Here is a 25825-nt window from a genome sequence, read left to right on the forward strand (position 1 = left end):
AGGCCCGAAGGGGCCCGCACCCCACGCTCTCACCCAGCCAGGGATCCAAACCCACGCCGCAGCAGAGCTGGGGCTGCGTTTCATGGTGCAAAGGTGCGCGGGAAGGCCAGGAACGCAGAGCGCCCCGAGCCTCAATTTCTGTCAGCGTCGGTGTCCATCGTTATCCTTCCAGATCCACAGGCAGATGCCACGAACCCCACGTTCCACAGAAGTGACCCCTAGAGCACCCACGCGCGTCGCGTCCCACGCTTTCGCCCAGCTCCCCTCCGAGTTTCCACACATCAACAGAAAACCGCCCCGACGCAGTTTCGATTGCTTTTGGACGATACGCAATGGAAAAAAAAATACACAAACCGACAGCAACAGAGGTCCACTGAAGAGCAGAGCGCGTGTGCTTCAGTAAGAGATAAAGGAAATGGTTGAATAAAGCAGCACTTGACAGCTTGGCAAGAACGCTCCTCCGTGGGAAGCAGGAACCACAGCGTGCACAGCAACACAGCGCGAAGACAGGGCCCCTGTAATTCTTTATTGAGCTCTATACGTAGTTAAAAGTTGTAGGTGCCATAATCCATTTAAAAAACGCAAAGACATCTACACCCATTCAAAGGCTTTAAGTTTGACGACCCCTTTTATCTAAAAAACCCCAACCAATCCCCAAAATAAGGAACTTAACCCCCCTGGGCGAGGGGAAAGGGAAGGTGCAGATTCAAAGAGCAGGTGACAAAAGGAGCCTGGTGCCGCGGGGCAGCATCCAGCACAGGTCCCCTCGCCCAGGGCTGCCGGCACGGCTCGGTGCGCAGCTCTTCTCTCCTCTCACCGCTAGCCAGTTCCACGGCCACACCAGAGCACGGCAAGGCAGAGGGATTTACGCCCCGCTGGCACCCAGCTTTCCCATGCACATCACTACTTCCCTGAACGCGGCTCATCAGCAAGTGCCGCAGCAGCCGAAACACCGTGCTCCCTCCCCAGAGAGGCAGGATACAGCACCCATGTCCCAGCACTTGCCCAGATCACGTTGCAGAGGAAGAGTAAAAGCCATGTGAGAAGCGCAAGGGCCTGAAGGACAGCACGCATCGAAAACTATTTTTTAACTTCCTTTTTACTCCTGCAGTTTCTGGCTCTGAAATCCTTGCCCAGCCACATTCCCTTCCCTCTCCTTTTCAGAGTGATGTCTCCACTCTCCTCCCCAAACTCCCCTCCTTTCCCCTCTGCAGAAACCCACATACCAGAACGATGCCGATGACAGCGTGAAATCCCCGAGCAAGAGCTTCTCAACTCCCAACGCCTCTCACTCACCTTTGGGAAACCACAATTCCACGGGACATCCGTCATCTACGCCCTCCTTCACGAAAATGCAGCTTCACGCGCTTTCACCAGCCATTCAAGGGACAGCACAGCAGTTTCCGTTACAGACCCAAAGGAAAACAGGCTTCTGCTTCAAGACCAACCGCTCCTACTTCAGTAGAGAGGGCTCTCATCCTTTTTGGCAGAAGGCTGGAGCCCAGCTCCGTGTAACCACCACTGGCAGACACGTCCCCGGAGTGGTGGGAGCCTGATAAGTTCAAAGGTTTCTGCTATCAGACCCACTCTTCCCAGTCAGAGCCAAAGGGCAAGAGCGCGCTCAAAGAGAACGTAAAGGAAACAAAAAACCCAAGCTGTATTTTATACATATCGTCCAAACAAGTGATAAGGGGTTTTCTCCTCCGACTAAATACGTTACATAACGCACACGCACAGACCTGGGGACTTCTGCTAGATCCTAACACATAAAACATTACAGCTTTTCATTCAACGATCGCAAGAAAGTCAGGTTTTGGGGGGTCAAAATAACACAGATCACAAGTGTAGAAAATTGAAGACAGCTTACAAAGGGTCCCAAACACAAAGCTTTGCTTCTCATTAGTTTGCTTTTTTCCATCTGCACCTGAAGAGAATCATTCCAAACATCCCAGCTGGAAGCAGTTGCCACCGTAAAAGCGCAGGGTCTCTCAATGGCTCTGAATAAAGGTGATCCCTGCAAAAGGGCCTTCAGGGTTGGATTTTGCCTTGTTACCTTACCACTGTGCTTAATATGCTTACTGAAATCAGACACCTAAAAGAATAAGGTTATACTATACACATTTTTAAAATTCAGCAAAAGGGTTCTAAAAAATGTGCTCTTCAATCTCGCAAAATGCTCCATCTGCTCAGGTTTGAGGAATACTTTGAGTTGTGCTGCAGCTGGCTAGCAGGAGACAAAGCTAAACCAGGCTCGCAACAAAAAAACTTAAAAAAAAAAAGGGGCCAGTCCAGCCCTCCCCCTCAGCTGCTGCTCTTCCCTCAGTAGAACACCGCTCATCTCCTCCATGGACATTCAGTGTATTCAACCAGCGACAAACCAGACCTGCTGACAAGGAACCAGCATCAGCTGGGCCAGACACCAGAGAAACTGCACAAGGGGGACAGGGCAGGATGGAACGCATGCTGGGAAAGAAACCAGAGGAACTGCTAAGTGTCAGAATCCGTACAAGCACTAATTAAAGCTTGTATTTACAGGGGGGATGCAGGCATCGAAATGAAAACGCCAACGGAGCCTCACAAGGCTGCTCATCTATGTGACACCAGCAACAGCGTTCAGACGTGCTGCAGAAGCCAATGACTGTGTTGTGTGAGCCAAGAGCACTATCACTGGGAAGAGAAGGAAGTAGCTTTTCTGTTTGGAAGGAAGATCTTTCATACCGCCACCCATCTCCCGTCCTCCGAAATCTGTGCCACCATAAGGGCGAATGCACCCAAAGCAGGTAAGCAGACAAGTCCTACAGCCATGACTGAAGCCGCTGAGGCCAGCATCCTCTAGAATGTATTTTTAAGCTTGGCTGCCACAAGCACGAGAATCTCCCCGATCTTTTTCTGCCAGTTCTCTATGTCCTTGGAGACATCACACCAGAGCTCTCCGTGGCGAGGTTCAGCATTCTCGCAGCGCTTCCTCACCTCTTCTTGTTGTTCCTATGAGGAAGAGAAACAACAGTTTGAAAGTCTCTTAACACTCTGGTTTGTTCCAGCACAGAGCCAAACACTTAACAATCCCCTCCCTGATTCAAACACTCTTCCAAAGCTTATGGTGGGTTTTTGTTTTGATTTTAAAGGCAGTATGGAAGCCAAAATTCAGCGGCAGCAACTCTCCTGCCTCACTGAACAAAGTGGTCGAATTACAGTCAAGCAAGTTTTGGCTACACCAGAGAAGTTCAGCAGAAACTTCCTTTGCATCACCACCTGCGTGAGATCTGTCAAGTGAGAGGTCTCTCTGAAGTCAGAAGATAAACACTCCCATCATTTCAGTAATATCAGGCAGTAAAAACTGCTGTAAGAGATTAGAACAGACTGTTCCTCCAGCTGTGTTCACGTGCAAGCTGCACTTGACACTTGTGAAGAAATGGGACTAGCTAAAACCCAGCATCGCCACTATAGGAAAATCTCCTACAGGAAAGCTTGCATTTTACAGAAGGAAGATTGATTTCATAGGTTTTTGCATGAACTAGCATGACTGTGGACAGCAAAGCAGTCTGAAAGACAGCTCAGCTAATGACAGAGCTTTTTAAAAACCACCACACAGGCCTGTTCATGCTCGTTCCTGACCAGGCGTGACAGTCGCAGCCTCATCCGCGAGCCGCAGCGGCAGTGTGCTCAGCCCTGCACGGCAGCAATCCCCGGGACTGGGCACAGGATTCCTGCTGCCTTCCCCAGCTCCGCGTTCCCAGCCGCACACTCACCTCCGTGCCATGCTGGAGCTCAAACTTGTAAAAGAAAGCCCAGGCATCCCCCAGGTCAGAGTCTATCTTCACCGTTCGGTGGAACCATTCTCGGGCCTTGGTGATTTTACGCTCACTCCAGAACAGCCTGTTGAGAAAAGCAAAAGCGATTTTAGCACCTAACAATTAAATAACTTCCAAAAGCGGACAATTGCACGCGCGTTCCTGCAGCCGTGGCTGTGTGCAGACAGACGCTCACATGCACGAGGCATGCTCTAGTGGAGCAGACCCATCTTGTCAGCTCCGCTTTACGGGGAAAGGCGAGCACGTAAGCTTCCACGCTCAAAGCCCAGGCTGGCACCCAGCCTGACCGCTGCCATTTCATAAAGATATTTGTGAATTCTGAAATTTCTCCCCAGTAATTAACCAGCTGAGTCAATAGTCTCTCGGTTTCACTCCTTTGCATTAAAGAGTTCATTGAGCTAGTAAGGTCTTTATCAAATCAGACAGCCATCCCTCATAAAAAGCTTAGCCAGTCATAAAATTATACAGCTTATGTGATTGTTTTTAAGCCCTGTAATACTCTTGATTGTTCCGTGTTAAATAAACTGTGATTTAAAAGAGCACGAACAATGACAGCAGAGGCTCAACACCTGCAGGCAGCGGCCATTTACAGCAACACATCTAACAGAAGCTTTTCACAGATGTGAGACACTTACAGTACCACTGTACCTACACGAAAGCTGTGACAGGAGGTGGAAGCTGTTTGTGTTGGGATTAGCTGCTAAACTGTTTGAGGTTGCACCAGAAGGGGCCTGGAAGCAGTTTCCATAAAGGAAAAGTTAACATTTTTCTCACTTGCTGCTAAAGCTGAACGAGTCAGCTGTCGTTATCTGGCAGAAGCCAGTGTGGCAGTCACTGGAGTGTATCCTACAGTTTTCTTTGGCTTATAAAAAAGAGTTGTGAAAGAATTGGGTAACTGTTTGGGCAACACGCTTCCTGCATTAACCTCTTCTGGTATTCACAAAGGAAGACAAGTTAAGTTTCTTCCAATCATGACTGCTGTAGAGCCATTCGCACATCAGATTGGAAAGGATACGGCCTGAGTCAATTCTAACAGAGGTTTTTCTGTCGCCGTAAACCTCACATCTCAATCCAGACAAGAAGACAATTCCTAGTAGATTATCTTCCCGTTTCAGAGAAGCAAACTACAGCATGACTGATACTCTGCATTCCAGGAAGGGTCAAGAAAACTGACACAGAAGAAATTCAGGAGGGGAGAAGACTACAACAGCATGAAGTCTAGCTTAGGATTAAAAAAATCTGACAGAATCTAAGAGAGAGAAGAGACGAAGAATACGCAGTCAGTCACGTAAAAACTGACAAATAACCAGCAGAAATTGTCCGTATTTTCATGAGTAATTAAAACATATCCTATAAAACTTAACTAAGCCTGGTTCATCTGAAAGGACACTGTAACCCCTTTCAAGGGACAGACTGAAAGCCATTTTCAGAATGCCAATCCCCGGGACTGTAAAAGGACTCCGTGTGAATGTACAGTTGTCTGTGCCGCAGTCCCTGACCCACCAGAGCAGCCTGAGGTCGGGCTGACATCCCCAGCTTTCAATCAAGGGAGAGATCTGCAGTTACTAGGAGACAGCGTGAGAGCTGTTACTTGCTTTTGGGGTTATTAGAGCTGCCGCAGCCAGAATCACACAGCCGTGCTCCAGTGCAAGGCTTCGTCACGGATGCAGCCACACACAGAAACAGATATTTTTACTACACCAAGCGCAGGAACTCACTTGGCCACAGCCAGCAGGACATGGGGGTCATGTTCACACTTCTTGAGAGCATCCACACTCTTGGTCTTTCGTTGTGGTCGCGCTTCAAGGAAAATTGCCTCTGACCACAGGATTCCTTAATCAAGGCAAGCAGGAAAATTGTTTAGCATTATTTCCAAAATTAACCCTCCCCATCCCATCGTCAGGCCATCTCTAACGCAAGCAACACTACTGCCCCCACCCTGGTGGTTATCCATGCCCCCAGCTCTCTCTTTCTGCAGTGATACTTCATTCAGTGCTCTGAATTTTTAGCTACCACCACGCTGAACCTTCCATTCTGAACATCCGTAGCACAACCCTGCCGCAGCTTCAGCACTCCCTGCACCGGTGTGTGCTAACCCAGAGCTCAGGCCTTTCAGGTGAGACGATGCAAGCGGTGGAACAGGGGAGGGAAAGCTAGCCCTTCAAAAGTGAGAGATACCCCTTTGTCTGAATAGGAAACTGCAGCGGCAGAAGTCAGCCCAGGAGGTGCAAAGTACACCGTCTGGAAGCAGTTTCAAGGGTGCCAGAGAGCAGCAGCCTTATTGATGCTGGCTCTCCACACCTACGATGAAGGACAGAGCAGGTCCGGGAAAGCCGGGTGTAATCCCTAGTTCCTTTCACTGCCAAGAGCAAGAAAGGAAATACGCTCGGAGGAGCATGAAATCTTCAGTTTCTCATGTCAGCCAACCATACCTGCTGAGCCCTTCAAAGCAAAGCCTGAAAGCTTGTGTCTGCCAGGACTCTATCAGAGTGCTCTCACTTCCCATGAACTGCCGCAGGGAACACACACAAGCTCTGATGACTGCAGCAGAACTTTTCTTGCTCTTTACATCTAGGGTCAAACCACATTTTTCAGGCCTCTATTTTCAGGCCTGCTGAGGACACAAACACCATTTTCTCTCAATTTTATTCTGTGCAGCCTGCCCTACATGAGTCATAAGCAACTGGGAATCAATTCAGCAATCAATGGATGCAAGTCTCTGGTTTACTCTGGACTGTAGGTGTCCAACCAGCCAATTCCCACAGGCTTTTATTCTGGTTTGTAGAGTTTTAAGATAAGAGTTGGAAGCATTTTTATTTAAACAAAAACTGAGAGCCTGCTGACCATTTCCATAGCAACAGGCAGATTCTTAAAAATGCCTGTGGCAACAAACACTCATTAAGCATTAGGTCATTCACAAAACAAAGTGGGACTTGGGTGGTGTTGCTTTGTTGACCCATCGCATGGCGAGCAGCTTGCAGTGAGCTTATCATGCCATAGAAGTCACAGAATTCCCAACTATTTCACTGGGGCTTAAGCAGTTGCCAATTAAACACCTTTCAAAACCTAGCCTGAAGGCAGGCTAAAAAGGCTCGCCCTGCAGTGGCCTACTCCTTTTATAGTTATGTGGCATCTTCTCTCCAAAGATGTCAACATGTTTAAACAATTAAGCCTTCCCACAATTCTGAAAAAAAAAAAAAAAAAAAAAAAATAGGGAAGCATTATGCACTTTCTCCTCCCATCCCAAGAGGCAAATGTTTCCACCGCTGGTTAGAACCCATTGACTAACACTATACGACCTATTAGCCTTTTCTTAAATTAGGTAAAATAACGAAAAAAAAAAAACCCAGAACTAAACATTTAATTTACATGTTCCCATAATCATGGCTGTGACTGAGATTTGCTGCCAGCACAAGTTATTAAGCACACAGTAGTGCAAGCAGTGCCGGCAAACCAACAACGGGAAGTCTCCAGGCAGCCGGACTCCAGCAAGACAGGGAAAAACCCATCTCTTTTCCACTGAACTTCCTAACTACACACACTCCAGTCTTCCTTCTATTTTAAACTTTGGCAGACTTCTACCAGCTTCAGAGAAAAGCCATCCATATCCACGAGGCTTTCCCAGGAAACCTGGGTACAAACTGTGGAGCACAGCCTCAATAATATACCAGATACTGCAGCAAAATGGATCGAACACCAAAACCCGTGACCTCTCTGGTGCAAGACAGCACAAAGACCCTCAAAATTTCATCTGCAGAAGGATGACTGACACCCCTCCAAAACACAGTATTCTGAGACCTGGCCAGAAAGCACATCTTGAAAAAAAGATGTGCCTTTATCACATGGGCAAAACAACCACGTTTAAGATAGAAATGAGATCCAGCTCACCTGAATTGGGGCACTCTTGCAATGCCTTGGCCATCAGAGTATTTGCAATATTCTTTAGCCCAGCTCGGTACTCCAATCGCACAGACTCTAACCTGGTAAGGAAGAGACTCCGTGATGATATTTGTGACAACGTATTCACTACGCGGAAACAAACAGCAAGTCACATGAAGGTCACTGGAAATTGCAAACATCTTGTATTCTGAATATGTGTAGGCGACTGACATCCTCCCTTTTCTCTCTGTCTAAAAATAAACATGACCTTTATTCTATAACAGCCTCAATCAAAAACAATCTGAAAAAGGGACTAAAGAGAAATGAAAGATCCCTGGGGCTTCATGCTGGGTGAACTACAACTATCAGTAAAGAAATAACTATTCCCCAGCTCCTTAGAGTAGCTACATACTAGCCAGGGTCACCACAGCATTTCTGGCGTTCAGGAAAAGTTGTTAGTCCAGAAGAAACTCTAGGATGGGCACAGTCATAACTTCCAGGCTCAAATTCAGTTAATCTCCACAAGAATGCCTTGACTTTGTACCCCAAATTCAGTTCATCTCCACACAACTCACCAGAGATCTGGATTCTTTGGATTCTTCAGGCGAGACTTTTCCAAGATGGCTCTTGCTCTAGTCAACTGCCCAACTTTCTCCTCCAGCCTGGACAGCAAAAGCCACAGGGGTATGGAATGGGGGCACTTTTTCAACTGTTTAAAAAAAAGTATGGTAATATTTAGATTTGAAAATAATCTTATAACCCGTATAGAAAAGTACTTCACTCCCTACAACTTCCTGGAGAATTTAGAAGAGAGCAAAGTTAATTACATCGCTCAAATTTCTCCTAGGACAGGACAGAAGTCAAGTTTCTCCTATATCCAAAACAGCTGAGTACATCCACTGTGACTGAGCTATCCCAGTAGCAAGAGAAAGAACACATCTCCCTTAATAATACGTCTACGATTTGTGCTCTCTGGAGATGGAGGGCTCTTAAACATAACCAAACCACAGCAGAGTGTGCAGGCTGCCTCTGAAGCCCAGGAAGTCATTAGGACATCAACGCTGGCAGAAACCTGCTTCCACCTTACTGTCCTGGCTGAGGAGCTCAGAAGCACTCATACCCAAGGACACGATTACCATTTGAAAGAGACACCAGTGCTCTGCAGGCCACCTCCTTTTACGCTGTGTATCTAAGAGGAGGCTTTTCTTTTAAGAGTTCTGCTTTTAGTCTTTACCGGTCTCACAGAATTAGTGTGCAATGACTTCTTTCCTACCAGTGAGGAGTCACGCATACAGCAAATTCTCTCAAGCAAGAAAGTGAATTTTGCACACAGATACTGGATAAGAAATACTTGCTGCTTATTTCAAGGTCCTATTTTTTTTGTTTTGTTGTTGTTTTAACCAATGGCAGAGAGAAGAGAAACCATCTCTTCGGTTAGTCTGGGACAGAGCCCTCTCCATTTTGATTTACAGATATCTCTCCATGCCAGAAGCGCAAAGCAAACCTGCAGTAACATCCATCTTACCCCTTGATTATAAGCCTCCCGCGCTTTCTCCACCAGCTCCTTCTGTTCCTCAATTTGTCCCTTCATCATCCACAGCTTGGGGAAGTCCTCGTAGTGCTTCAGGGCTTCCTCACAGAGCTCCTGGGCTGCAGCAATGTTCCCAAGCACCCATTCTAACTTCACAGACTTCATGAAGACCTGAGAATCAACCAGAGCTGTTCAGCACTAGCAGCCACTGAAAAACCGTTACTCCGTCAGTGCAGTGGGTTCCCACTTTCACACACTCATTAGAATGTTATTGATTAGCTACAGTTTTAAGTAAAAAAATAAATACCAGGGTTAAATAATAGCAGGAACAGACAACAAGGAGAAAGGTAAATGCAAATATTAAGGAATTGGGACAATGTGATCAATTGTATCTCCCCTGTTAGCACAGAACCGACATTTGTACAATATTTGTACAAACAGCATAGCTTTAAGAGCACAACCAATTAACAAATTTGAGCCTGCTTCATCAGCACAATCTGATCTCTTCAGATCCAAGCTACCACCAAGACCACCTATTCTTTACGGCTTCAAGTTGCAACTGTTATCCTGCTAATTACAAACTGGTACATATACTTCTCTGCCCCCAAATGCCTTTCTTTTATCTACACGTGGAAGTTACAGCTCTGAGAAATACACTAGAGACCAAAGGCTGCTTCACTACTCTTTGATCCCTGTCCTCCCCACGTTCAAACTCCCCCCACCAGGACTTCGCAAGAGAAGCATCAAGGCTGAGACCAGAGCTCCAGTCTCGGCTGCCAGCTGGAAAGAAGCTCCCTGGCTGGCAAAACAGGAAGAGGACAGTGTCAAAGATCCAAGATGAAGGGCAAATTTGCGGGGACGAGGAGGCAGGGGGAAACCAAACTCATTTTTCTTTTACTTGGACATGTTAAAACGGTTCTGTACGAACAGCTGAAAATCGACAAAGTTTATCATACCAGGAGTAACTCTGGAGACAAACACAAGAGCATAACTTTAAGCAGCAAACTCGATGAGAGCTGTCTTTAGCACAGCAAGCATAAGTGAGCCTTCTGTGAAAGCATTTTCTCTCTTTTTTCCAAGACATGCTTTTATGCAACATGAACATTGCACCAACAGCTGTAAACTGGGAATTTCCTGACTTTTGCCATTTGTGTAAAAAAAACCTGAAACCCTTCACTTGATCCTAGACTTTTTTTCCCATCATGCCGTGACTTTGTGTCGCAATTCACTGGAGAAGCGCTGCAGCAAAGCGGCCACATGCCTGCGAAAGGCAATGGCAGGGAGCCATCTGGTCAATCACTGCGGCCGCAGAACCGAAGGAACTCCTCCTTCCGCCTCAACTCCCCCACGGCCAAGAAAGGTCTCAGCCTCTCCACCCTTCACACATCCTTACCCTTGCAGTGGGGGCACTGCTGCGAGCTTTTGCCAGCAGCCTCCTTGCTCTTTCATATTCATTGTTTTCTGACTCGAGCTTCACGGCAGCCAGCCAGATCTCCTCGCTGTTGGGGTTGGCCTGCAAGAACATAAAATGACAGACAAATGCATACAGTGAATCAACAGCAGATTTAATCCTTCGTTTGATCCAGATTAAAATTGAAATCAGAGCTTTGTCAATCCACACTAGGATTTTTTTCAATTCAAGCTCCTCCCAATCTTCTTTGACCTTTGAAGTTTATAGAAATTCTCTAAAACAGATGCACAGCACAAAGATATATGCCAGTTTAGAATTTGGATGCTTCTCAATTGTTGAAAAGCATTAATGCTTGATCTTCTGAGCTTCCAGTTTGAATACTGAAAAGATCACAGGGTCTGCCACAACGGGACCCTCATTTTATTATCCCTGAGAAAAAAAGCTGAAGCTTGAATTCCCAACTGAGGTCTGTGAACACTCCTCCAAAGAAAAGCCATTTCAGTGGCAACCATGTCAAGTAGTCTTTGGGATGGTAACAAAGAGCCCCAAAAACAAATCTAGGAAGTAAACATTTTTTATCTTCCATCTCAGGACCCGTTATCTGGTTTTGCCATCACTTGGCTTTTAAGTCTCACTCCTAGTGTTAGAACTGTATCGCTCTGCCCACCTTGCTTTCAGCATCCAGCAGACAATTCCCTCCATTTTGTTGTGGATTAGTGGGTTTGGTCCATGTCATAGGTAACACCTTTACCTCATTAACTAGGGCAGACCACTACCCTTTTTACTGAGGAAACAAATGACCCAACACAAGGGGATTCTGATCCATGATCAGGGTTGGTGGGAGCCATGGTAGCAAAATTAATTATTTCCTTCCAGCTTGCTGCTACTTTAGAACATCTTGACACATAAAACAATCAAGGAACAGCAGAAGCTCCCATCATTTTGAAAGGCAGTAGGAACCAGGTGTTGACAGAAAAAGCCTATTCTGTATTCTTTACCAGCTGTATTTAACACCATCACGCAGATCTAACATACCCACCTGGAAAGCCAGGGCCAAAATGCTTCTGGCTGCTGGCACATCTCCCGCCAGCCACTTTGATTTGGCTCCCATGAGCCAGAGCACTTCTGCTTTGGGACAGTGAGCAACTGCTCTCTGCAAAAGAGCCTCCAAGGATTCTCTGAGACAAGAAAGAGCAAGTTACAATCACTCGAAATCCTGCCAAAGGCGAGCTCTCGCATACCATTTCCACTATCACTCAATGTTATAAATATTGTTGCAAAGTCCAATGTTGTAAACCTTGATAAGTTGTTTCATAACAAGGAAAGGGTGGGGTCTTTTTTCACAAGGGTTCTGAAATCAGCACTCCACAAACGGCTCATTGTTCAGACACCTTTGTTTGATAGCCTCTGCGGAAAGGCCCTGCACACAAACAGCTCATTTGTCTTGGAAAGAGCCATTCTTCTCAACAAACCTTAGCAGAAACTGAGACAGGAAGTTTTTCAGAATTATTAGATTAAGCTGACTTGATCTTATTGATTTTTTTTTTCTCCTCTGGAAAAATGTATTTTTCGGATAGAACAAGGGGCTTAAAAGCTAGCCACCATTAAAAAAAAAAAAAAAAAAAAGGCTTGAATCTGCAGTCACTTTACAACACTTCACGGATCATCTCGTAGCTCTTCTACCTCCCCAACCTACCAGCCTGTGACAAGGATGAGCCCCTCCACCCAAGGGTTACGCAGCACACATACCTCGTTCCGTGGTTCTTTTCAAAGTACGCTGCTCGCAGCCACACACTCTTCTTGCTCGGGAAGACTTGCAAGGCATAGGCGTAAATGGCACGGGCACACTCCAGAGCGTTATGAGCAACACACTAAAGAAAACCAGGTCAGAACAAAGTCAGTTTGCACCGAGATCAAGTGCAAGGAGGAATGCCACATGCATGATTTAACACAGAACTCAGTAACTCAGACTAATACATGAATTGGGGCATTATATCTAACAGTTACTATCACCTTTTAAAAAGGAAGCAGGGAGGAGGAAATTTTCAAGCATTCCTCTAGAGCACAAGTATCACTGGCCTTTCACTGGAACTGACACACATAGGCCAGCTTGAAAGTAAGGGATTGTAAAAGCTTTCATGTTTGCACTTTTTTTTTTTTTTTTTTAACAGGCAAAACTGTAAGCACCACAGCATATGCCCCCCTACTGCTGTAAGCCCCATTCAAGGCCAGTGAAGTGGACATTTCTCATGCTGAAATATAATTTAGCTTTTAGTGCATGTTCAAACTACTCCCCTAAAGCAAAGAAAGCCTGGTAAAACTTTCACCCACTCCCCTGTCCAGTCTTAGATTAACTCTTGAGCTACAACGTTTACGGCTTGAAACTCAACTGCCAGTTCCTTTAACCAGACCTCGATCTCTGTGGATGTCACATACATAAAAAAAAAAACCAACAAAAAACCCTAGCAAACAATTACAAGATCAACTTTTTTGCTTAGTAAAAATTCAGATCTGAAAAAAGCTCTACAATACAATAACCTGCTGAGAAGCAGACTGGCCAAATGCAGGCAGGTGTTGTGGGAATCACATCCACTTCCACTGACAAATAAAATGTCATTTCCCAGGGTTCAGTTCAATTTCCTCCACTTAAAAAAAAAACCAAAACCAAACAAACAAAAAACCAGCATCACAGCTGGACATACACTGTCTGCGTCTTCCATCCAGGTATGCTTCCGATCTTCTTCCTCAATCCCAATCCCAATCACAGCTCGCATGATTGCCTGGCATGTGGCCACGCTTCCAGCTTTATCGCATTCCTCAGCGTCCTAGAAACAAGAGTAAAACTCTGCTCATTTGGAGAAATCAGCACAAGAAGTTAGATTCTGCAGTAGCAACTCCTCACGCGCAAACACAGAGACATCGTGGGTCACTGCCACGTTGAAAATATCTTATTACTTACAGATATCCTGACGCTAACCAGTGAGCCTACACCCACAAGGAAGGCGCTAGAGTTGTACACAGAATCAATCAGAAGTTGGTTAAAAAACAGAGCACGTCAACTGCATCTACTGAAAAGGAGTAAGTGAGACAATGTGTGACCTTTCCAGCCTGAAAAGTGTCCTCTTACAGCTCCACTGACCTGCCCTGGGCTGGGCAAAGCAAGGACACAATAAAAAAAAGCAAGAATTTCAGAAGGAAGAATTGTAACGTCAAAACTGCTGATCTTCCTTCAGCTTTGGGTGATTCCTAAGTCTTAGTAAGGACTATGCAATAATCGAATTTAAACGAATACACCCTTAATCAGTACTAAATCAAAGGTGCAAAGGCTCTCTCACCAAAGCATATACGGAAAAGCGGAGTTTTCTGACATACAAAGCTTTCGGAAAGCCAAGCGTGTCTTGCTTAAACTTGTTAAAAAGGCCTCTGATCAGGTAACAGAAACGGAACAGTTCTAGTGCTGAAAAGGAACCCGAGAAGACAGTGATGCAGAGGCTGTGGTGCTGTTTTTTCAAACAGAAGTTGAAATTAACCTTTAATTGTTTTACTGCTGTAAATAAAGTTATAATTATTTTAGACATTAATAAGGATATTCGTTTAATATTAAATACTTTGTTCATTGTATCAAAACTCTTAAGCGGTGTGCCAAGAACATTTTGCTGCCTGGACCCACTGTAAGTGATTTTACTAGTGAACCGGTTTAAAGACTTATGCTCAAACAAAGCACAGTACGCCTTCAGGAGGAAGGAGGTTCTTTTCACCTGAACATCCAGCCACTCAGACGGCACTAGTCTGTGAAGTGTCTTGCTAACTCAAGAAATTCAAACACCACAGCTTTTGAACGTGACCAAAACACTGGGAGCCCCTACAACTTTTTGCTACTATTCTAGTACAAAACATCAAAAAACACAACAACCTGGGCTGAACCTCCACAGAGGCTGTGATTTGTAAGCATCACTGCGCATCACGGTTCCACGTGTCAGCTGTGACACGTCGCACAGCCTCAGGACTACAAGCCAAGGACTAGCCACGTTTCCTGCCTGCTGCATATGCAGTATTTGTACTGACTTCTTACCACACCATCCGATAAAGACATGGGCAAACAGATACCTTTTAAGCCAAAAGAGAAATAAGCAAAAAAATACATAAATCCTTCACTGGAGGCTTAAAGACTCTGTCCTACTTAAGGCAGCAGCTGCTTCAACTTGAAGCTAGTTATCGTCCAAGACCGAAGTAAATCAGACATTCCTCAGCTCAACACCCGCACTGTTACCCCAGGGTATCACCTAACTATGGCCTCCTCAGCTATTTAGTCTCTCCTCTTGTACTTTCATTGTGATCTCCACTGACAAGTGTAGTGCAAAATTACTCTCTCCTACAATATCTCGCATTAATAGCCTTCAAAATTGAACCTGAAGAGTTCATCTGGGTCTCTTACCAGGATCAAGCAAATACCTGTATCCACTGCTCCCTGTTGATTTCCACACCGTTAGCCCTAAGAGATGTGATGGCTCTGTCAATTATTTTCTCCACCATCTGGGTGTTTCCATTGGCTTCCTCCAGTTTGGCAGCAGTAATCCAGATGTGACGATCCGTTGGAATATTCTCACGGGCTTTGTTAAGGACTTTACGAGCATTCTCATATGTCTCCAGCCTTGCCAGCGCAAGCCACAGCTGCGGAGTAACAAAAGATGTATTTTAGATTAGAACAAGGAGATGACAACGCCGCCGTACGGCGGTGTCGGCCCAAAGAGATAAGCAGCTTTACGCTGTTTGCTACCGGTTGGCAGTTGTCCTCAAATAGTATAAGCAGGCTGCAGCATACCAACGGAGAAACAGTAGAAACAGAGTCTACTCCTGTCTGTAAAGCTCAGTCCTAGTCACCTCAAGACATCACTTCCATTTGCTGTGTTGCACCCTTATTTTCTGTCCACATCATCTTTTAACAGCTAAATGTTACAGTCTGGTTCAGCGGTCCACTAACAAGCAACTGTGGTTCTGATTCCCCAGACTACACGTATGCTTACTTGCACAACCGTCGAGGCACTAAACATGAATGCAAATAAGGCTAATTGGCTACAGCAGGCACAGCAGTACGCTGGCATCACTAACTTAACAATTACACAGGAAAATGAGGCATATAATGACCACCAAACAACTCGCCCTGAAGGAAAAAAAAGCACAGTCCACTACTCATCACATCCTTCTCACTGTGGCATGAAGTCTGTGGTAGAAAACTCAGGCTGCACCTACTCTGCCTTTTGTTCTCAAAGCCCCACCACCAACCTGAAGCGGTGTGTAGAGGTTGCTTTATTCTGCTTTTTAAAAACTTACTTCAACACTAGTCGGACAGCACTCCACAGCACGACTCAGCATGATTCTGGCATCCTCAGGTTCTTCTAACTCCACGGCTGCCTTCCACAAACGCACCGAATTTGGAACATGCTCAAGCGCTGGAGAGGCAAAACAATCATGTCAATTATGACAAAGTAGTTTACCAAAGAGAACTATATTTTTCAAAGATGATATATTAAAGGCTTTGTCCTATTACAGACGAAATTTCAGAAACTCTTTTCCAGAGAACAGAGGGAACTGTACTTGTACTAGCTGTTGCTTCAACAATGAGAACTTAAAATCAGAAAATAAAAAAACGTACTTAACAGTTTTAATTGGAAACAGGCTTTGGAGAGCCAACGGCTTTCCCTGTACAAGCTGTAATCTCTCTTCAGTAAAACACCTAGCTGAACAACACCTCCAGTGACCGGGGAGCACAGTCACGCTGGGTCTTCTTTTATAAAAAAGGAACATCTTCAATTTGAATGACAGAACTTCCTTAGATGTTGAAACTGTGCCTTCACAACTTAGTTTTCCTGTAGGCATCTCCTGACAGCTTAATGGATCCCAGTTTAGCTTCCTAAAAAGTTATTGGCCCGCTATGTAGAAATAAAACAAGAAGATGTACAAAAACTTAAAGGCATCGCTGGAATTAACACCCAAAGGCACTGAATCCAAAGTGTTCTTTCAGCCATCCAATATGAGATCCATCTAATCAGGAGTCTTTTGGGCTTCCTTTTTCTAGTCCAAAAGTCGGCTACTGGGAGACACTGCACTCTCTGCAGACTGCCCTGGCTGTGCTGTCTGAAACACTGAAGTCAAAACAACTTTTCTCAGCCTGTCTCTTCATAACCTCATATCTTAAAGGAGAAACTAAAGAGGTTTTTTTAGCCCTTTGTCACCACAACTTACACCACAGATTACCAGTATTAGCCGCATTGCAGTACTAGTTTCATCGCTTCCATGGTGATTGCACACAAACACGCTATAGGAACAGATGACTGAGCATGTCCTTCTTCAATAAAGCAAGCATCATTGCAGGACCACAGAATTGGGTAGAAAGAGGCATCTAAACCTACTTTGAAGGTAGCCAGGCTTCTAGGCTGTTCCTTTAAGCATTCCTGCAAAGGCAGAGGCATACTGCTGAGCTTGAACTTCAGAGCACATCCCAGCTCTACAGAAACGCACAGCGCATTTACAAGTAGCAATGCGCTGAGGGTTTGGGCATTAACCGTTTCCCTTCGAGCCTGCAGCAGCAGGAGATTTTTCTGAAGCATTTTAAGTGAATAATATCAGCCTGCAAGAGCTGAAAGCGTCACTCAGCAGGACAGAACATGTTTTCACAGATAGAGCATTCAATTTTTACACCTCAAGATGTATCTGAAACACAGCTTGCTGGCTCTCCAGTCAGAGAGGGGCTTTAAAAACTCCAGAGGTTCTGCTGGATGGTAGGAGTGCACACAGCCAGCAGACAAGAGAAACGCATTATGAAAGATCACACTTCAGTGACGTTACCTGGTAGTCAGTCTTTTTTATTTTTTTTTTAATACTGGGTTAAATTGCCCCTTATCTTAAGGCTGTATAGACAAACAGCTCCAAGCATCGTGTTAGTGATGCTCCCTAGGTAGTGGAGGAGCACTGTGAAGCTGTTAACAGGCAGAAACTGGAAACAGAACGATAAATCACGTTCCATTCCATGAACAGCTTTGTGTCAGAGAATAAGTAGGTGGTTTCAAAAATGAAGCAAGTTGTTTTTCTCTTCCCAAATGCAACGCTTAAAGCAAAACTCAGTACTTAATGCGTAAGTACTCACTGCTTTCACACACGATGCTCTCGTACTCAAGCTAGACTCCAAAACCTATTTCTGCTCATGTAAAAGTGTTTTCCTGTTCAGCACCTATTATTGTTCTTGCAGAAGGACACACAGAGTCATGGAAGAGACACTCCACAGAACACCGCACCGCCTAGCCAGCGAAAATTTCAAAAGCTACTGAACAGTTAATATCTGAACTCTTACAACTCCAAACCCAGCAACCTTTAAGTGCCTTTCATCCATATGCAGTAAGAGGTCATTTCATTTACACGCCATAGCTTCAAAGGAAGTAAATTGCCTCCTACCTCTTACTAAGCCATTCAATACTGTAGACTGCTTCACAGAGATTTAGTAAACATATTAAGTTCAGACCCTTTTCCCTGTCTAGAGTAAAGTCACAGATGTAACTGATACAATTCAACAGTCATCCAGGATCTAATCTCTACTGATACCGGCACAGTAACTTAAAATAATCAAACAATCAATCCTATGAACTTGCGAGGAAGACCTGGCTCAGGACAACATTGCAAACTGCTGTTAAAGAGATCGTTGTTTGGAAAAGACAATCATTCCACAAAAGAGGAAAACTTCCAAGTGCAATCAACAGGAGATGTAAGGTTTTAGGTAAGCACCAGAGAAAAGCTCTTTGCCAAGAACACAGAACTTGCTACACTAAAGCAAAGCCCAAGGCCACCAGGCTCAGCGACATGAGAACCCCAAGGCCTCTAAAGCTCTCCACCAGGAATCACCGTGGTCTCTAACAGGTTACAGACAAGCTGGAACTCAAACACAAAATCCAGTATCTTTTCCAAAACGTAACACAAGCTGACAGTTAAAACACCCTTTTCTCCTTAGAGCATCACTTTTTAATTGCTTTCACCTACCTAATATCGATCAAATTGGAATTGGTTTTGGTGAGTGAAATGTCGTTTTGCAATTGCTCTTGTAACAGCAGCTTACTGCCGAGGGATGTTTCACAAACACTACAACCAGTCTACTCTCTGACTCAACAGCAGCATTAAGGCACACATTGACTATTTTCACAAAGGAGACAAAAAAACCCCACACTTTAAGAACTTAGGGCTGATCTTGAACAATTCACAGTGCAATAAAAGCAGAGGGAGACTCAAAGACTTTGTTCCCTGACCCTGCAGAAGCTCTCACCTTTCCTAAGGACACGTTTCTTTGCACGGATATCTGTCTCCAGCTCTGCTGCTCTGATATAAATCCGGACAGACTGTGGAAGGTGGCGGACAGCTTGGGCCACAACAGCCTTGGCTGTATCCCCAGGCTGAAGACGAGCAGCTTCTAACCAGACGTCTTCACTCTGTCAGGAAAAAGAAACAATCCTCCTTTACACCAAAACAAGTATTGAGAGCAAGAACTTAAACTCCAGCTGTTAGCTAAGTACGTAACCACTTTTCCTACTGTCCCGCAAGGATCAGCAGGGAAGCAAAGCAATTCTGACCTTGGGGCACATCTCCGTTCCTTTCATTATGAGGTTTCGAGCCACTTGGAGTTTGCCAGTGACTTCCTCCAGTCGGGCTGATGCTATCCAGGCTGGCGGATGATGAGGATTGGTCTCTCGTACAGATTTCAGGAGCAAACGGGCTTTCTTGATATCACTAAAGGAGGAGGAAAGACAGGCAGAAAAAAATTCAATATGCTAGCAAACAATTCTTCTGAATCCATAAGTACTTTACAGTCAGTTCTTCACAGCCAGGCTCAGATGCACAGCAACTGTGACCTCAAACGTTTCCATACTGATGACAAACTATATACTACCAAAACAAGCTTACAAATGTACACTAACACAGAAAGATCTCAGCAAAAACCGGTTAAGCATTTAAGTAAGGTTTTTAGGAATTACACCTGGGCACTTGCAGCTGGAAGCTGGTAAGCATCAACACTTGCATCTATCACTTTGACTTAATTAGCAGCTCTTTATGAAACAGGTGTCAAACTTCAGGTTAAAGAGGTTTTCAGAGGCCGTCAACCAAGCCCATATTAGCAGTACACAGGTATAATTAACCAGGTTATTTCCTAGCTGGCAGGCAGCCACACAGTGCCATTACTCTGGCATGTTAGCCCAGGGATAGCATAGAAACAATCCCCACAACTGCTGCATTCAGGTCAGATGCTAAATACCTCAGCTGAAAGACTATACCAGATCATGTTACAAGAATTCATCCTGAAAAACCCACCTAGCACCTTCCACAAATTAAACACCAGCTGAGAGCCACCCGTTCAGACAGATTTCCAGTTACATGCAGGATCACAGCCACTACTAAGAGGATAAATCAGCTAATCCTTCTTAAACTTACTTGATATCTCCTCCATGTGTGGGAATCATCGAATTCAGGTCTGTCAAATATCCTTTCGGGTCCACTACAGTCTGGCCACTCACAGAGTCCGACACCTGGGAAAGTCAAGTCAGCGCTACTGAAATGACCATTCATAGCTCCACAGTCTGCCCGCATGCATTAGAGACTGGAAAAAACACTGCAGCTACACAGAAAAATCCTAGACATTTATCTGTTACCAAAACCAAGGAAGGAGGAAAACACAAAGCCCTGCTGGTTAGCTTTGTTCCACTTCTAAAATACATGACCTTAAGGATAAAAGTTTAGTACCACTGAAAACCCAGAAAACAAGCACCTTGGCTTTCACTCACCAAAAGGTTTTGCAGCCTGCCAGCTAAAGCCCATCTTATTAGTTTAAATCACATTTAGATGTGAAAAATCAATAAAAAAGAACAGAAGTCAACAACAATTTAAAAGTAGTCTTTTTTAGCATTTTGTCCTGCATCCCTACACAGGATACAAGAGATGCTTCCATTGGTAAAACTACCAGCGCTGTTTGTCCGACATCCACCTCTGCTATAGCAGGGCACTCTGTTCTCCCACAGCGACTTCGGGGACAAACTGTTCTTTCTCAGGAAATTTTATTATTGTAGAGGGTGTGAGATTTGAGGAGTGTAAAATTATTTCCAGTCACAGCCAAGCTATTTCGTCTCTCCAACACCCAAGAAAATGACAGACTTGTCTAAAACCAGGTCCTAAAGAGCAGCACAACACCAACGCAGGGTGCACCCGTGACAGATCCTCCCTCTCAGCATCCTTACCTGGCTTAGCCTCATATCCATCAAGGTGTTCCTGGCTTGGCCAATCTTCCGCATATCCAGTTCGCCTGTCCCCGGTGTCATTAAGCCTGGCGTCATTCCTCCTGGGTAGGGAGTATTCAAGCCTCCTGGATATGGAGTGTTCAATCCACCAAATTGCTAAAAACAAGAGCCAGAGAAATACATTCCTAAAAACTCTGAGGAAATTTCGGAAATAATTCAGGCTGCCGGCTGATCTGCTCTTCTCCAGCAGATAAAGGGTAGAAACACCAAAATGCCTTCAGTACTTCTGAAACAGTGACTTCCCTGAATCCCAAGACATTTCTCATATAGATTTTACAAATCTGTATGTTTTACACAAGTTTAGTGAAGCCAGTGAAATATGTAACAAGAAACTAAGTGAAAAATCTCAGCACAAGCTTCTAAGCCTAGCACATTTAAACAAGAGTATCTACAAAATGGTCCCATGGACATCCGGCGCCATGGGCCAGTCACTCCTCATGTAACTGTACGACCACAGTAGCCTGTGGCCACATAGCAACAAGCTAAATTGCTTAATTTTCAGTTGACAATAAGGCAAATCATTTTTAACACAATTGCTCCAGGGTTGAGCAAACCGTGAGGTGAAACTGAACTTTATTTTCTGTTCCATTCTTGCAAAATGTTGCTATAACAGAAACGGATGCTGGTTATGCTCACCAAGACTCATTATCACCATTCTACAGCCAGAGAAAAGGAAAAGAAACACCTCCTTCCATTTCCTCTGGCAATGGGTACGCACCGAAAGACTCCAGCAAGCACAGGAGTTTAACACCCAGTAATTCCTTTGACAGACTCACAGGCTACAGGAGGCTTTTCTGGTTAAGTATTTTTTTTTCCAAATGCCACCAACGAAAGCAAGATTTAACCCCTGTCTCTAATTATAAAGTACTGATCACACCCTCAACAGGCCTGCTTTCCTACTCACCGTCTGGCGTGGGTCCACAGAGGTGTGATTCTCCCCTGACTGCAAATGCTTTGCGAAGAAGCTGTCGGGTACAGGAGTCAGCTTCTCATAACGAGGATTCCTCTGACGCTTGTTCCTGGCATCACCAACTTCTGGAATACTCAGCCACTCTTCTTCCGTGACCTCCGCCAGCTTCCGCTATTCAAATAGGAGTTGTCATCATTATTTGTCATATATTTTTTTTCTTTTTAACTGCTCTTATTCCTTAATAGATTTTTTTCTTCTTAAAAGAATTCAGATCAAGTAAGGACCTAAAGGTCAAAAACCAGATTTTGTCTAATCCAATATAAAATTAATTAGATGCATTTAATTAGAATTTGGTTTTAGTCCAGACTGATATTCCAAATCAATTTTGTTATTAAATTCAGTGCTACAAATATTCAGATTAATCTCAGTGCCTGCAGCATTGAGTGTTTTATTATTATTCATCACCAATAGCTTAAAACAGCACATTTCATTTAAAAGAAGATTTAGAGTCAGGAGATTCTGCTCAACTACTATTTCAAGTTATCAGTTCCTCAAAGACAGAAGTGTAACACCTTCTCAAGAACTGATGTGAAGTCGCAATAAAGAACAAAACAAAAGCCTAGTGTCAAAATTTGCATAAATCTCACTACCTTGTGTATCCACAAGAAAAGTGCTCAACCTGCAGAATCACAGATGTGTTTTCCCGCATCCCTGCACAGCAGCTTACAAACCCCCGCTCCCATCAGCTGGGCGCAGCCCGGAATGCCGCTGTCAGTAAAGACAGGACGGCCTTGTCGCTTACTGCGGATCCCATCACCACCCTGATTTAACTCAGCACCGCCAATTACACCGTCTGTAACCGGGCAGCTGCCACCGACTGAAAATTACACTGCGGCACTCGAGAGAGCTCCAGATCAAGAAGAGGTTCTGCACCACCAGCTGCCAGCTTCATACTCCTTTACTTGTTTTTCCAACAGAAAGTCATTCTCATCTAGAGACTAACGAAGTATTGTTTGCTAACACACAAAATCTGAGCAAAGAAATGCAGAACACACATCCACCTCTCACATGTCATAAAGATAAAAGTCACATTTCAGATTTTTTTCCTTACTTTCAAGTCCGAGAACTGCTGCTGAATTTTGGGTCGTTCCATACGGTATTTTTCTATTTCCTCCTTCTCTCGTTGTTCCCTTAGGAAAAGGAGTAGCGAGGTTACGCTCAAAGTAACACCCACCAAGTCTTTCAACAAAGTAGTGATATTACAGAAAGATGTGTTTGATCACAGCCAAGGCATAAAAAAAAAAAAAGCATTTTTTCCCAAGCTTAGATTATCAACATTATGAAAGAGATGTCTTATCAAACAATATCATAATGTGAAAACAGACGTTCCCACTAGATGAACTTCAGTCTCTAACATCCTCTTACCTGCAGACCAGGCAGTGACTTTAACAAGCTAATTAACACCAGTTTACAAGACCCCTGCATTAAATGCCTTTTCTCACAATTTCCAGTGTGCTGTGCACTGTGTGCCGTGTCAAAATCTGTCACCCAGCACCTCTCCGCATCATCTTAACAAACCACAGCGAATCTTATTCAGCTACAGCGAAGCAATTCAACTACGTCAACTCTCAGAGCGAGCTGTGCAAAATATCCATCATCCTCAAAATCAAAGGCACAGCATTAAAACGAATAAAAATTGTGTGCGCTTCTGAAAATGTACCCAGTAGATAAGGACAAAATCTGAACTGGAAAATGGAAGAGGTAGAGGAAAACTCTAAAACACAAACTAAGTAGAAGACAGCCCACGCCAGTGTTGCAATTTATCCTACCTTCTTTCTTTTCTGCGTTCGTCCATCCTCTTATCCAAAGCTGCATAAATAGCATCTGCTTCCTCATCATCTTTTTCATAGGGACCACTCGAGAACAGGCTCCCAGCATACCCATTGAACTAAGAATTTGGAGAGAGAGAGAGAGGGGGAAAAATAAATAAATAAATAAATAAAATAGCAGTATCCTCAGTTTCGAGCTCCTGTTACATTCCTCCTACAGCCAGCAGTCACCCAAACAAGGAAGACGCATAAGCAGGCTATTGCCTGTTGCTAACAACATTGCACCAGACCAACGCACCCCGAAATAAAAGCAGCTTTCTTCCACCACCCCTGGTGTTTACTCTCCCACACCATTTCAGAGCAAAACTGCTTCTGTTAAATGAGATCCCAGTATAGAAAGGCCATTTTCCTCCACTAACCACTTAAAAAAAACCCTACTGAAAGCAAACAAAAAGAATAACACAACATTTAACTAGCCAAAGCGGGATTTAAACACAAGAGACTACACAGGCCACATAAAGACAAATGCAAATCAAAGCACTAGAGCTGAGATTTCATTTGTGCAGAAGAACGCCAAATACATCCCCTGAAGTACTGAAACGAATATTTTATTGGTGGATCTCTTCCCAGGGCTCTGTATAGATAATTAAACCACAATACGTGGACCAACGCCACAACAAAAAAATCTGTAAGCGCTACACCATTATGCAGAATGAGGTCTCAATTAAAACAAGAAGAAAAAAAAAAAGGAAGTGCTGCCAGCAAATGACACGAAATTCTGACAGCCCATACAGGGTTTCACAGTGAGACAGCGGGGAGCTAAAGGACTCCTCTTCCACTTGGGGAAAAACATCACCAGGATGATGAAAACCTCATCACCTCATCATAATTGGTGTCGTTCAAATCTTCATCGTCATCATCCGCCGTCTGATTCTTTTTCATTTGGTCCCCCACAGTTCTCTTCCCCGGCGGAGCATGACGATCGTCCACGGGGTCGTTGGCATCGCGGGCAGGGCCGATGTCGGAGCGGGTGGTGAAACCTGTGGCTCTGTGCCAATAAACCAGCAGTAGCTATTTAGCATGGTGCAACCCCACCGCTGCGCAGGTAGTCTGTCAAAGCTATTACTTATAACAGACAATAAAAACACCATTCTTCTGCAGGAATAGCATCAGCCAGTCCTGATCCCTATCGTTCACAAAGCCTGCGGGGAAAAAGCCTGTGCTGTTATCGGGAGAGGTCTACCTACACAGACACTGCAGCCTCACGGCTCACTGCCCAGCCATCCATCTGGTACTGAGAGACGGCTTCTCTTCTAAACCGTGCGCCTCTCAGCAGGACGCATTAAAAAAGTGGATCCTGCAGGTTTTAGGGCACTACGGGGTGGGGGCCGGGGCGACCGGGGCTCATCAGAAACCCCACGTTCAACCGGCCAGCGTGACAGCAACAGAATCACCCCAGCATAAGGGCTCCCACAAATGAGCGGAGGACAAACAGAACTCACACCCAGCAAAGGGCAACTCCTAGCGCCTGGCTGGAACCGAAACCTGCCTGTCCCTGCTCCCAGCACAAACGCACCCAGGCTTAACGATTCTTGACGGGGCCCCGCGTACAAAACCCGGAGATGCACAATCCCCTCCCAGCCAACGGCGTCTAGAGCACCCAGGAACTTATCCCCGGTACCAGGTCCGCGTTTAAATTTAAAAAAAAATCGCCATTCTGAACAGCAACGCGAACCATCTCGCAGGGATAACGCTGAAAAGCCGAGCAGGCCGCGCGCGGCCTCCGGCCCGCCCCGAGGGGACGGGAATGGGCAGGATGGGCAGCCAGCCAGGCACGAAACGAGGCCTGGGGGGTCCTGGGGTCCGGTGAGGAGGGCGGGCGGGCGGCTGGGGGGAGCCAGGACGGGGAGGGCCCAGCCCGGGCCCGCGGGGGTGGCGGGGGAGCGCGGGCGGTGCCTCACCCGCGGCCCAGCCCCGGCACGTAGCCCAGGGGCGCGGGCATGCCCAGGAACGGCTTCTTCTTCTTGTTCATGGTGCCGGTGGCGGCGACGGCGAGGTGGGAGCGGGGCCGAGACCTCCGGACGCCACCGGGAAACCGACGACGGCAGCGGCGGAAGCGGCGGCG

General features: G+C 45.3%; 1 protein-coding gene across 1 annotated transcript; it reads right to left on the reverse strand.

Annotated features, from left to right (window-relative positions):
* Positions 1-505: 505 nt before the first annotated feature.
* On the reverse strand, positions 506-25825 carry PRPF6 (pre-mRNA processing factor 6). The gene is made up of 21 exons (XM_086760542.1): positions 25662-25825; positions 24580-24748; positions 23701-23819; positions 22983-23061; positions 21866-22042; positions 20902-21057; positions 20102-20196; positions 19246-19402; positions 18942-19104; positions 15965-16083; positions 15086-15304; positions 13336-13458; positions 12383-12504; positions 11673-11811; positions 10616-10735; positions 9217-9393; positions 8267-8400; positions 7701-7792; positions 5531-5645; positions 3750-3876; positions 506-2985 (listed from the first exon to the last, which is right to left on the reverse strand). The coding sequence occupies exons 1-21, from the start codon at positions 25730-25732 to the stop codon at positions 2833-2835; spliced, it is 2826 nt and encodes a 941-aa protein (XP_086616668.1). The 5' UTR covers positions 25733-25825; the 3' UTR covers positions 506-2832.

Source organism: Chlamydotis macqueenii, chromosome 16 (genome assembly GCF_036417535.1).
Source record: "Chlamydotis macqueenii isolate bChlMac1 chromosome 16, bChlMac1.mat, whole genome shotgun sequence".
In the NCBI taxonomy this organism is placed as follows: Eukaryota; Metazoa; Chordata; class Aves; order Otidiformes; family Otididae; genus Chlamydotis; species Chlamydotis macqueenii.

What these genes read in the sequence shown, in the direction of transcription:
- PRPF6 (XM_086760542.1), bottom strand. Translation starts at nt 25,732, where the DNA reads ATGAACAAGAAGAAGAAGCCGTTCCTGGGCATGCCCGCGCCCCTGGGC. An exon ending in ACGACACCAATTATGATGAG is followed by an intron (nt 23,820 to 24,579) that starts GTGATGAGGTTT and finishes CCAAATTCTTAG; the next exon opens with TTCAATGGGTATGCTGGGAG. An exon ending in CCAAAGAATCCAGATCTCTG is followed by an intron (nt 7,793 to 8,266) that starts GTGAGTTGTGTG and finishes CTTCCTTACCAG; the next exon opens with GTTAGAGTCTGTGCGATTGG.